This window comes from Priapulus caudatus, unplaced genomic scaffold (assembly GCF_000485595.1).
Source record: "Priapulus caudatus unplaced genomic scaffold, Priapulus_caudatus-5.0.1 Scaffold47, whole genome shotgun sequence".
NCBI classification, from domain to species: Eukaryota; Metazoa; Priapulida; class Priapulimorpha; order Priapulimorphida; family Priapulidae; genus Priapulus; species Priapulus caudatus.
Window position 1 is genome coordinate 119,583 of NW_014577108.1, and position 12,794 is coordinate 132,376.

Sequence of the window (12,794 nt, forward strand, 5' to 3'; positions counted from 1 at the left end):
GATTTCTGATGATCACCACCTATAAAGTACAGCTAAAATATTTATATAGCAGCAATTGGCACAGCAGATTTAATTATTCCGTATTATATTAACAACAATTCTTACTCTCGTGAACAGTTTATAAAAACCTAGTCTTTGGCAAAAAATAAAGAGCTATTAAGATACTATTTGCCTACGATTTCACCAAAATAAGTATAATAAGGCCCTCTATTTATTTTTGGCAAAATAAATAGCTTTAAGACTTGGATAGACCGCTAGCGGAACCTGACACAGAGCGAGTATGATATATATTATGTGTAATATTATACTACTACTATCGTGTTACGTAAGCGACAGGTAACACAAAGGTCAACGTTCTGCAGGGCGATTCGTTTTCTTTTTAAGATTTAGAGGCGAGTAAAACATTACAGGTTTCCGGTTAGTTTACTCGTTGTCGGAATAAGATATTTTTGGCCTCATCGGAATAAATCTTGGCCAAGATTTTAGTATTTTATGTTTACTATACCAAATATTCGCGTCAATAGTAATTGGTATGAATAAGTAATGTTTTCTACTTGAGTATACTGACTGCTCCCAAAGCATGACACATCTTCGTTGCGCACGCGATATACCAAGATTCTTTCAGTAGAAGTATAATTTCAGTCAAAGATAATGTAAAGTGTTCGCAATGGACATTGAACGTATGTCTTAATAAATGAAGAGCCTCTCACGAACCACAAGTCACCCAAACGAAATCAAAGTCCGTACGCCGCGCATAAAAGGCTACGAGACCGCCTGCGCCCGACCTCTCACTCGGGGGAGAGACAGAATCTCTCTGTGCAATCCTTGAATGGCTTCTTCGCAGCGGCCGCACTTGTTCTTAGACGTCTGCCTTGGAGGAGGTCCTGTTGAGAATGCAGGCTCAGCTGGTGCGCACTGTCGTGCGCGTTGCCCAGATAGGTGGCCGCTGAGCAGTCGAGCTCCTACAAAGTCCTGCAAACGGACAACATATATCGAATATAGATTGGTGTGTGTGTATATATATATATAACATTACAATGTATAATATAATAAATGATATACATGTACTGGCCACATATATATAGATAGGCCTATAAACACAGTACTGTAATATAAGTAAATATATATATATATAGCATAGACCATATATAATATATATATATTATTTTGGTTATCTCATGCTTGATAAGTACGAATATATTTGATCAACCACCATGCATCGTCAATGAGATCATCAGAGACTTTCAAAGTTCCTAGGGCTGCCTGGGACGCCACAATGTATCTTCAACGTTAAAGTTACGTCGCTAAGTCCACGAACGATTTCTGCCGGCAAACGAAAAAAAAGCAAAACGTCAAAAAAAAACTGCCGCAGACACTGAACGTAGCGCACACGTTCAGCGTGGCCGCCAGCCTCCGCCTGCGTTGCTCGCGACTGCACGCGGCCAATTACCTGAGATTGCGAGACTGCTGGGGCGTGTCATCCGTCGCCTCCTCCTGCCTCCAGCGCACCTCACCGCGTTCAGCCAGTCGGCAGCGGCCGACAGCCTCTCGTGGAAGTCGTGCTGCCACGAGGGCCGCCAATCGAGCAGCCGTTCGCTCGTCGGCACGGCCTGAACGTCGTCCAAGTGCTGGTTGATGGGGCCATCTGGAAGCAATCCCACGGGATCAAGTACCATGACTACGTCAATCCAGCAATTGGCATCTCTCCACCGGATCAGGAAAAAACCAAACATACAACATTGCGACGTGCAAGGGCAAAGCACACGTTTTAATTGGACGTGCTATCGCTGTGTGGAGTCTATAGCTATATAAGTGTGCATTGGTATGCGCCCTACTAACATGTAACATTTAGCTATGGCATACACACATAACGTAATATGATGATATCATCCTGCTGTCCTGGCACGCGCACAAGCGTAGGACGAAGAAACACTGTAAGAGGATCAGGCCATTTTGTTGATCGCACTAGGAGCGTTCTCACTACTACGATCACAATAAGATAACCACTGGGTGGAGCCGGCACGCACCACACCCAGCATACACCCCTAACTCGTGCTTAGGACGGGACCACGTAGCAGACAGGTTTCAACCGGCAACATCGCTATAATTCGAGTAGGGCGGCAGTCTAACGCACTGGTCTGGCGAATGCGGAGGGCCTCGGACGCCGGCCTGCAGCTTGTCTAAGCACTGTCGCTCCTGACTCGTTCAGATGCTGCAGCTTGCATCCCAGTCCTACTGAAGTCGTCCTGGAGCACCTATAAAGTAACACAAGCACGGCGCATGTCAGGCCGCCTTCATCAGACACGACCATTTACATTCTTCTAACATAAAAAGGCAGGTGTCTTTTACTCTTTGGCAAAATCTTGAAAAATCAAAAAAAAACCTTTAAATTTTTTTTAATACTAGACTGTTATTTTGACATTTAGAATGTAAGACAAAGAAATCTTGAACTTTTTTCAATAGACCCAGACATATACAACTGGTAGCAAGAAGAAAAACGTAATCTAGTAAATCTTAGCATCGGATCGTTCTGTAAATGGTCTACGACGTGAACAGGAGCAAGCGCCGGTGACACTTTGAGCATCTCGTGTTGTATGTCACGCAGTGTGTCAGGGGTCACATGTGCATGGCAAAAATCACAGGTGCAACTCGCGCACCGTGTCATGGGTGCCAGCCGCGCTGCGTGTGACACAGGTCCACTTGCGCAGCTGTGTATGGGTGCCAGCGCCGCCGCGTGTGTCAAGCAGAAGAGTCACTCGCCGGCACAGGTGTCATGGTGCCACGCGCCGCGTGTGTTCACAGGTCACCGGCGCCGACGTGTGCACGGGTCACGGTCACAGACGTCTACGCACACAGTAGTCCTCTCGGGTTGTCGCAGGTCGCAGGCACACCTTGAGACGATATGTATTTTCTCTTGCAGATGAGAAGTGGCAGGAGCTGCGTTGCTGCCTGCGAGGAGGCGTGTGCGATCTCCGAGGCGCTGAAGCGTCCAGCAGCACCATGACGGGGCGGCAGGCGTGTGACACAGAAGGACACAGCGTGATGAGCGTGCTCCGACGATCGCCACCGAACCCGGGCATGCTTCAACAAACCAGACAGCAGCAGTCAAGGAACTCAGGAATCACCGCATGCTCGCGTTGCTATGGGGCCTCTCATGGGCGGACTCGGTGCGTTACCGCGTGGGCCGGGGCATCCGCGCGTGCCCGTTGCGTGCGACCTCACAACCCGAGAGACCACGTGCGCTAATACGCGTGACCGTGACCGTTGACAGCGTGCGCGCGTGACTGTTCCACACGCGGCGGCGCTGGCACCATACACGTGCGCGAGGACATGTGACAGCACGCGGCGCGTGCACATGACAACGTGCGCAAGTGGACCTTGACACACGCAGCGGCGTGGCAACGCCATGATCAGCGGCGCGAAGTACCTGTGGATGCATGACATGTGAGCCCTGACGTGACACGCGTGACGATACACACGAGATGCTCAAGTGGTCACCCGGGCTTGCTTTGTTCACCGCTCGTAGACCATTTACAGAAACGATCGAGGCTAAAGATTTAACGTAGATTACGTTATCTTCTGTACCCTAGTGGATATGTCTGGTCTTATGAAAAAAGTTCAAGATTTCCTTTTTCCTTAGCATTCTAAATGTCAACAAAAGCGCAGTCAGTATTAAAAAATTTAAAGGTTTTTTTATGATTTTTCAGATTTTGGGCCAAGAGTAGACACCTAGCTTTAATGTTAAGAGAATGTAAATGGTGTGTCTGATAAGGGGCCTTGACATGCGCGTGCTTGTGTTACTATAGGTTCTCCAGGACGACTTCAAGGACTGGGATCAGCAGCTGGTGCAGGCAGCTGAACGAGTCAGGAGAGACAGTGCAGAACAAGCTGCAGGCCGCCGTCCGCGAGGCCTCCTCTCGCATGACCAGGTAACTGCGCGCGCTTACGAATTATAGCGATGTGCCGCGTGTCCCCGTCTGCTACGTGGTCCAGTCTAAGCCACAGGTTATGCGTGGTGGTCGTGCGCCAGTGTTTGTGATCGTGTAGTGAGAACAGTGCGATAACAAAATGCTGATCTCTTCCAGTTTTTTCTAGTCCTACGGCTTGCGTGTGCAGGACAGCAGGATGATATCCGATGCACCATATTACGTATGTGTGTATGCCATAGTAAATGTTACATGTAGTAGCATCCAATGCACACTATATAGCTATAGACGCGCACACAGCTATAGACAAACGTGTGGCTTTGGCCCTGCACGTCGCAATTGTTGTATTGGGTTTTTCTGATCCTGGTGGGAGAGATGCGTGCATGGGATGACGTAGTCATGGTTACTGATCCCGTGGGATGCTTCAGACTGGCGCGCGCACTCAAGCCAGCACTGGACGACGTCAAGGGCCGGCTCGACGAGCGAGAGCAGCTGCGGCGCATGCGCGTCGTGGCAGCACGGACGTTCCAGCGAGAGCGTCGGCGCTGCACGACTGCTGAACGCGGTTGAGGTGGCGGCTGGAGGAGGAAGCAAAGGCGACGGACGACACGCTCGCCCAGCAGCTCGCAATGCTCAGGTAATGGCCGCGCGTGCAGGCGAGCAGAACGCCAGGCGAGGCGGCGCGCACGCCTGGTGTGGCGCTAGCGTTAGGTGCTGGCGGCGTTTTTTGAGCGTTTTGCTTTTTTTTCGTTGCGGCAGAAATCGTTCGGTGGACTTTAGCGACGTGAACTTTAACGTTGAAAAATACTAGGTGGTGAAAAGTCTCTTGATCTGATGATCTCATTGACGATGATGGTTTTGATGCAAATATATTCGTATATATCAAGATAGATAACCAAATATATATATATCTATCTGTATATATGTCTTTGTATATGTATATATATTTATATATGTAACCCATCAGATAACACAACACACACGGCCTATACACACACAACACTAAAAACACACACAACACACACATCACAGTACATGTATGAATATTTAATTATATACGTACAGTATCATATATATATATACACACAAATATATAATCAGATATATGTTGTCCGTTTGCAGGACCTTGATGAGGAGCTCGACTCTCAGCGCCACCTACTGGGCAACGCGCAGAACAGTGCGGACCAGCTGAGCGCGCTGCTCACAGACACCTCCTCCAAGGCAGACGTCAAGAACAAGCTGCAGGCCGTGGAGAAGCCATTCAAGGATGCACAGAAGAAGATCGGTGAGTGAGAAGGTCGGCGCAGTCGGTCGGTCGTAGCTTTATGCGCGCGTAGGACTTGAGTCGTTTGGGTGACTTGTGGGTTCGTTGAGAGGCGATTCATGTTATTAAGACATACGTTCAATGTCATTGGAACATTTATATATTTGATCGAAAATTACTTCTACTGAACGAATACTTGGTATATCGCGTGCGCAACGAAGATGTGTATTGTCGTGGGAGCATTCAGTATTACTCAAGTAGAAAACATTACTTATTCATGCTAATTACTATTGAGCGAATTATTCGGTATAGTAACCTAAAATACTAAAATCTTGGCCAAGATTTATTCCGATGAGGCCAAAATCATCTTATCGACAACGTAGAAACTACCGGAAAACCTGTCAGTGTTTTTAACTGCGGGCCCCGCTACATTTAAAGAAACGGCGAATCGCGTGCAGAACGTTGACCTTTGTGTAACCTTGTCTGCTTACGTAACTACGTATATATATAATATATATACACATACATATATACTCATACGTCGTCTGTGTCAGGGTTCGTAGCGGTCTTACCAAACGTCTTTGATAAGTAAGCTTTATTTTGCAAACAATAAAATAAGGCCGTTATCTAGCTCCTATTTTTCTGGTGACAATCTTAGAAAAGACTTAATAGTGCTTATAATTTTTGTGGCCAAAGAGCCGCTACGGTTTTTAAACTGTTCACGAGAGTAAGAATTGTTGTATAGTATAATACGGAATAATTATCTGCTGTGGCAAATGTGTATATATATTGTTAGTCGTACTTTAATAGTGGGTGATTCCTATCAGAACTTCGTGTAAAAAAGTCATATTTTGGTCTGCCAGAAAGGTCTTTATACAGTCCTTATGTTCACATGTCGCTCCTTACTACTAATGACCCTGTGGTGTGTCTTGCAGACAAGAGGAAGCAGGAGCGTCGATCAGTCTCAAGGCCGCGAACATTGTCGACGAGCTCCTGCTCACAGAATGAGGCTGTGGCTGGCGCGACTCGCACGCGTCGCCTAGCGCGACAGATTTCCAGCTAGCCGGCGCGCGCGGAGAAGCTGTCAGAGCAGCTCGCCGATCAACCGTGGTACGCGCGGTCCCCGCCGGCAAGGGATCAACCGCTCGCAGGAGCGGCCGCGATGACGAGATAGTGTTTTGCTCGCGCGAGCTGATATTCTGCAGAAAAGATCCATAATTTTTACGTTCTTCTTTTAATTATGACTATTGACGTGTTATATTTTCATTTAAATTATTAAATAATTATCTCCGATAATCATCTGATCTTGAGCGGCATGTCGTTTGGCAGCCGCTGCCATCGTGAGATCAGCGAGTCGGGCGAAGAGGATTCAGGCACTGCTCGTCAAAGACAGCGTCATGGCAGATCAGGCGTGGCGCACTGTCAGTAGGCGCCGTGGAGGATAAACAACGATTTGGGTATCGCTGACGCTATATATACACTTGTACTGAATTCACACCGGCACTGTACCCATCGACGATTAACCACACAGCGGTGGCTCAAACAAATAACCCGCCGACTTCAATTTTATTTTAATTCAATGTAAAAATGCCGTCCGTACCACTCGCATGATCTCATAAATCTTCTATGCCACGCTATCAGTCTGCATCACACGGTCGTCTGCCATCACTCGTCTCCGCGACCCTGCAGGTAACACTGGGACGCACGTGCCTCGCGAGTCGGGTCGCGACGCGACAAGCTGCAGCAGCCGACGACGCAGAGCGGCCAAGTTCGCCGGCTGGCGGGGACTGCTACCGGCCGTGGCTCGGCGCGCGCGAGAGAGGCTGCGGGAGCTCAGACGACAAGCCTGACCCGGCGCAGACGCGCAAACAGCTTGGCGAGGAAAACGCACCGTACGTATACGCGCACCTGCGCTTCGCGGCACGCATTGCTGTGGAGTCGGCGCAATAGCTCTCGCTGCATGGCTGGTTACCTTATTCTGATCTCTGCTAACGTGATTGTTGGTTAAACCTGTTCGACTGTCTTACTCCGCTTACAATTTCTCATCTTTGTCCTACCTGACCCTTTACTTCTCTCCCACTCAACGCTGCGCTTCCCTTGCTTCCCGGTACTATGGCTCTTACCTTCTGTCGTTCGACCGGTGGCCGATCTTGGCTCTGTCCACAAATGCACTGCGTCACCGGTGCCTTCGTGCTTTTGTCACCTTGTGTCCATCATGCACTGTGTACTGTTCCGTCACGCAGGCGTTCCACAAGGAGGCTGGATGAAGAAGACAAGGAGGTTTGAACAACACGGGTGCAGGCCTGGCTTCCGCTCTCGCGATGTGTGACTGCGACCGCGACCCGTAGCAGACCCGTCGCCGGCCGTATCAGCGACCGCTGCGGACGAAGAATCGGCACAGGGTACGCCCCCTGCTGCGTCATCGCCGCCAGACTCGTGGGTCGTCTATAGAGTCATCCGCATAGATATCATATTATTCTTGTGCTTAATGATCGAATAGTACGTGTTTTAAGTAATAGTTTATTAGTGTATTAAGATTATTAATAGTAATATATAATATTATTATTAATATTTACATTTATAACATTAATTTCTACACACATATACAATTCTATTAATAATTCTTAATACACTAATAAACTATTAACTTAAAACACGACTATTCGACATTAAACACAAGATAAATGATATCAATTGGAGGATGACTCTATAACCATCCACGAGGTCTCGCGGGGCGATGACCAGCAGGGGGCGTACCTGTGCCGAGCTCGTCCCAGCGTCGCTGTACGGCGGCGACGGCGTCTGCTACGGGTTCCTGGTCGCAGTCACACATCGCGAGGAAGCCGGAGCCCAGGCTCACCACGTTGTCAAACTCCTTAGTCTTCTTCATCACCTCCTTGTGGAACGCCTGCGTGACGGAAGCAGTGACACAGTGATGAGGACACAAGGTGATGTGGTGACAAGAAGACACGGTGACGCAGTGACTCGTGGACAGAGCCAAAGTGGCACCGGTCAAATAACAGACATGTAAATGTATAGTAGCGCAGGCCCGTAGCCAGCTTTATATTGGGGGGAGGGGGGTGGGTTTTTAATGTTGGCAATTTGTGAGGGCGCGAAGCGACTGAGCGAGGGAGCATAGCGACCGAGGAGGAGTGTGTGGGAGGGGGGTGTCCAATTAATCCAATAATCCAATTATTACACTAAAATGGAGCGATCTGGTGCATACCTGAGGTGAAATTCTTGCAAATTTTCAAATGGAAAAAAAAGAAGATTTTGCTTGGGGGGGCCTTGGGGGAGGGGGGAACCCCCTTCGCGAACCCCCCCTGGCTACGGGCCTAGTAGCGGAAAAGTAAGAGAAGCACAGCAGTTGAGTTGGCGAGAAGTAAAGGTAGAGTAGGACAAAAGCATGAGAACTGTAAGCGAGAAGTAAGACAGTCGTTAACATTTAACTAACCGATTAGCACCAGTTAAGTATCAGATAAGTAACAGCCATGCAGCAGAGCCATGCGACTCCACAGCATGTGCCGCGAAGCCAGGTCGCGCGTATACGTTCGTGGACTTAGCGACGTAACTTTAACGTTGAAGATACATTGTGGCGTCCCAGGCAGCCCTAGGAACTTTGAAAGTCTCTGATGATCTCATTGACGATGCATGGTGGTTGATCAAATATATTCGTACTTATCAAGCATGAGATAACCAAAATAATATATATATATTATATATGGTCTATGCTATATATATATATATTTACTTATATTACAGTACTGTGTTTATAGGCCTATCTATATATATGTGGCCAGTACATGTATATCATTTATTATATTATACATTGTAATGTTATATATATATATACACACACACCAATCTATATTCGATATATGTTGTCCGTTTGCAGGACTTTGTAGGAGCTCGACTGCTCAGCGGCCACCTATCTGGGCAACGCGCACGACAGTGCGCACCAGCTGAGCCTGCATTCTCAACAGGACCTCCTCCAAGGCAGACGTCTAAGAACAAGTGCGGCCGCTGCGAAGAAGCCATTCAAGGATTGCACAGAGAGATTCTGTCTCTCCCCCGAGTGAGAGGTCGGGCGCAGGCGGTCTCGTAGCCTTTTATGCGCGGCGTACGGACTTTGATTTCGTTTGGGTGACTTGTGGTTCGTGAGAGGCTCTTCATTTATTAAGACATACGTTCAATGTCCATTGCGAACACTTTACATTATCTTTGACTGAAATTATACTTCTACTGAAAGAATCTTGGTATATCGCGTGCGCAACGAAGATGTGTCATGCTTTGGGAGCAGTCAGTATACTCAAGTAGAAAACATTACTTATTCATACCAATTACTATTGACGCGAATATTTGGTATAGTAAACATAAAATACTAAAATCTTCGGCCAAGATTTATTCCGATAGCGCCAAACAAGATCTGTATCTCCGACAACGAGTAAACTAATCCGAAACCTGTCGTGTTTTACTCGCCCCTAAATCTTAAAAAGAAAACGAATCGCCCTGCAGAACGTTGACCTTTGTGTTACCTGTCGCTTACGTAACACGATAGTAGTAGTATAATATTACACATAATATATATCATACTCGCTCTGTGTCAGGTTCCGCTAGCGGTCTATCCAAGTCTTAAAGCTATTTATTTTGCCAAAAATAAATAGAGGGCCTTATTATACTTATTTTGGTGAAATCGTAGGCAAATAGTATCTTAATAGCTCTTTATTTTTTGCCAAAGACTAGGTTTTTATAAACTGTTCACGAGAGTAAGAATTGTTGTTAATATAATACGGAATAATTAAATCTGCTGTGCCAATTGCTGCTATATAAATATTTTAGCTGTACTTTATAGGTGGTGATCATCAGAAATCTGTAAAAAGTCATACTTTTGGTCTGCCAGTAAAGCGGTCTTATAAGTCCTTTATTTCACAGTGTCTTAGTACTATGAACCCTGTGTGTGGGCTGCAACAAGAGGAAGCAGAGCTTGTCGGTCGTCGTTCCAAGGCGCGCGGAACATTTCGACGAGCCTCTGCCTCACAGATGGAGCTGTGGCTGGCCGACTCCGACCGTCGCCTAGGCCGACGATTTCCGCTGTACCGGCTGTATACCTCCTGAATCAGCCAGTCGGGGCGCGCGGAGAAGAACTGTAGAGCAGCTCGCGATCACTGGTACGCTGCGGTCGCCCGCGCAATGGGATGCAAACCGCGTCGCGCGGATGCGCGAGTGACGAGATAGATGGTTCTTCGTCGCGTCCGACGTGATTTCTGCAGAAAAATGCTAATTAATTTTACGATTCTTTTCTTTAATTATGACTATGGATCGTTGTATTTTCATTAAATTATCTAATAATTATTCCGTTCATCATCTGATGCCCGATGTCGTTTGCAGCCGCTGGCATCTGTTAGATCACGCAGTCGGGAGAATGAGATTCAGGACTGCTCGTCAAAGGACAGCTCATGGCCAGATCAGCGTCGCCGGACTTCTTGTCAAGGAGCACAGTGGCAGGCATAAATCACGACTTTGAGTATTATCGCTGATCGCCTATATAACAACTTGTCGATTCAACCAGGTACCCATCTCACGTTACACAGCGGCGGCTCAAACAATAACGCGACTTCATTTTTTTAATTTTAATTCAATTTAAAAAATCGTCACGTGACCACTCCATCGTGCATTATAAATTTCTAGCCAGTATTCCGAGGTGTCTGCATCACACGTGTCGTCTGGCATTCCTGTCTCCCGCGACCCTGCAGGTCCATTGCGAACGACGTGCTGCGAGGTCGGTCTTCCGGTTCAGCGACGCCGACAAGCTCCAGCAGCGCGACGACGCCAAGAGCAGCAAGGGTCGCGCTGGCGGCTGGAGCGTGCTACTGCGCGTGGTCTGCGCGCCAGCGAGAAGATGGCTGCGGAAGCTGCAGACGACAAGCCTGACCGCGCAGACGCGCAAAACAGCTGCAGGAAACGCAGGTCGTATCGCGCGACCTGGCTCGCGCACATGCTGTGGAGTCGCGCATAGCTCTGCTGCATGGCTGTTACGTATCTTGATATGCTTAACTGCGTTGCTAAATCTGTTTGGTTAAATGTTACGACTGTCTTACTTCTTCGTTACATTCTCCATGCCTTTTGTCCTATCTACCTTTACTTCTCTCAACTCAATGCTGCGCTTCCTTGCTTTCCCGGCCTACTATGCTGTTTACCTTTCTAGTTTTGTCTCGACCTGGTGCATCTCTGCTCTGTCCAAAAATCACTGCGTCACCGTTCTTCGTGTCTTCTTGTCACCTTGTGTCCTCTCACTGTGTCATGGCTTCACGTCACGCGACGGCGTTCCACAAGGAGGTGGCATCGAAGGCAAGCTAAGGAGTTTGACAAACGTGGTGAGCCCTGGCTCCGGCTTCTCGCGTGTGGTGACTGCGCACCAGAGAACCTAGCAGGGACGCCGTCGCCGCGCCGTACAGCGACGCCTGGCGACGAGCTCGGCACAAGGTACGCCCCCTGCTGCGTCATAGCCCCGCCCAGCCTCGTGGGTTGTTATAGCAGGCATCCCGCAATAGATATCATTTATCTTGTGCCTTAATGTCGAATAGAGCGTGTTTTATAAGTAATAGTTTTATAGTGTATTAAGAAGTTATTAATAGAATTGTATATATGTGTAAAATTAAATGTTATAACATGTAAATATTATAATAATATTAATATTTATATTCGCATTTAATCTTATGCTATTTATATTAAATTAATATTATATTATTTATTAAATTAGAATTAATATTACGTTCGTTACATTAGAATTGTAATTTTACAGAAAAAACCCCCTCCCCTGTGGTCACTCCGTGGTGATTTCCCAGATTATATTTTATTATTAATGTATATATATTCTATAGAAGTAATATATATATTATTACCATTAGAATTCTATCATGTTTTACGTGAACTTAAGTGAATTAACTACGTAATTAACGTCACCTAACCCCTCTCACCGCACGCTCGCTCCGTCGTGACTCCTCCATTCCGTTTTGGGCGTGTCTGCTTGCCGTGTGCCCTTTTTCCTGCAGCGTTCGCCAGCGATTCGACGTGGCGCCTGCGAGAGGCGAACGCAAGCGTCGTGGCACGACGTTCGGAGGACAGCGCGCGCAAACCCTCGCCGCCAGCAAGAAATGCGCAGGACAAGCACGGCAGTCGTCGAGACGCGCGGCGGGATCACGAGACCCCCGAAACTCCGCAGCCGCATGTCCGGCGCTCCGGAAGAAGTCGAGGCAGCTAGCCGCCCCCGTTGCGCAGCCTCCGCGATCTCCGGCGCGCATCTAGTCGCCGCCGGGAGCCCCCCGGCGAGGCGCGTCGCCAGGTGGCAACGCGTCGCACGACGAGTTGCGCTCAGTACCGCGAGCGCTGGCCCGGGCTGTTGCCTGCTGCCGGGGTCGCCACGTGGGACGCGCGACGAGAGGCGTTCGCCCGCGTTCCGCGAACGACGCCGCCGGCTCTGCCGCCGCGCCCTCGCTCGCGCGGACGATCGCGATGTTGGATTTTTGGCGCCGGCGTCTCGCGACGCGCCGCGCGCGCTTCGAGCTCGAGGGTGGGATCGCGTTCCGCCGCGCGTCGAGCGCCGG

The 12,794-nt window shown here is 48.4% G+C and overlaps 1 protein-coding gene across 1 annotated transcript in view; it reads right to left on the reverse strand.

The window, feature by feature from the left end:
* The window catches only part of LOC106820777 (dystonin-like), a gene marked incomplete at its 3' end in the record, with an annotated part of 16,946 nt that overhangs the window by 1,549 nt on the left and 2,603 nt on the right, over nt 1-12,794 (reverse strand). The window contains exons 5-6 of the mRNA XM_014825348.1: nt 917-972; nt 806-867 (exon numbers count right to left, since the gene is read on the reverse strand). Of these exons, the coding sequence (XP_014680834.1) occupies nt 806-867; nt 917-972 (118 nt within the window). The remainder of the gene's footprint in view (nt 1-805; nt 868-916; nt 973-12,794) is intronic.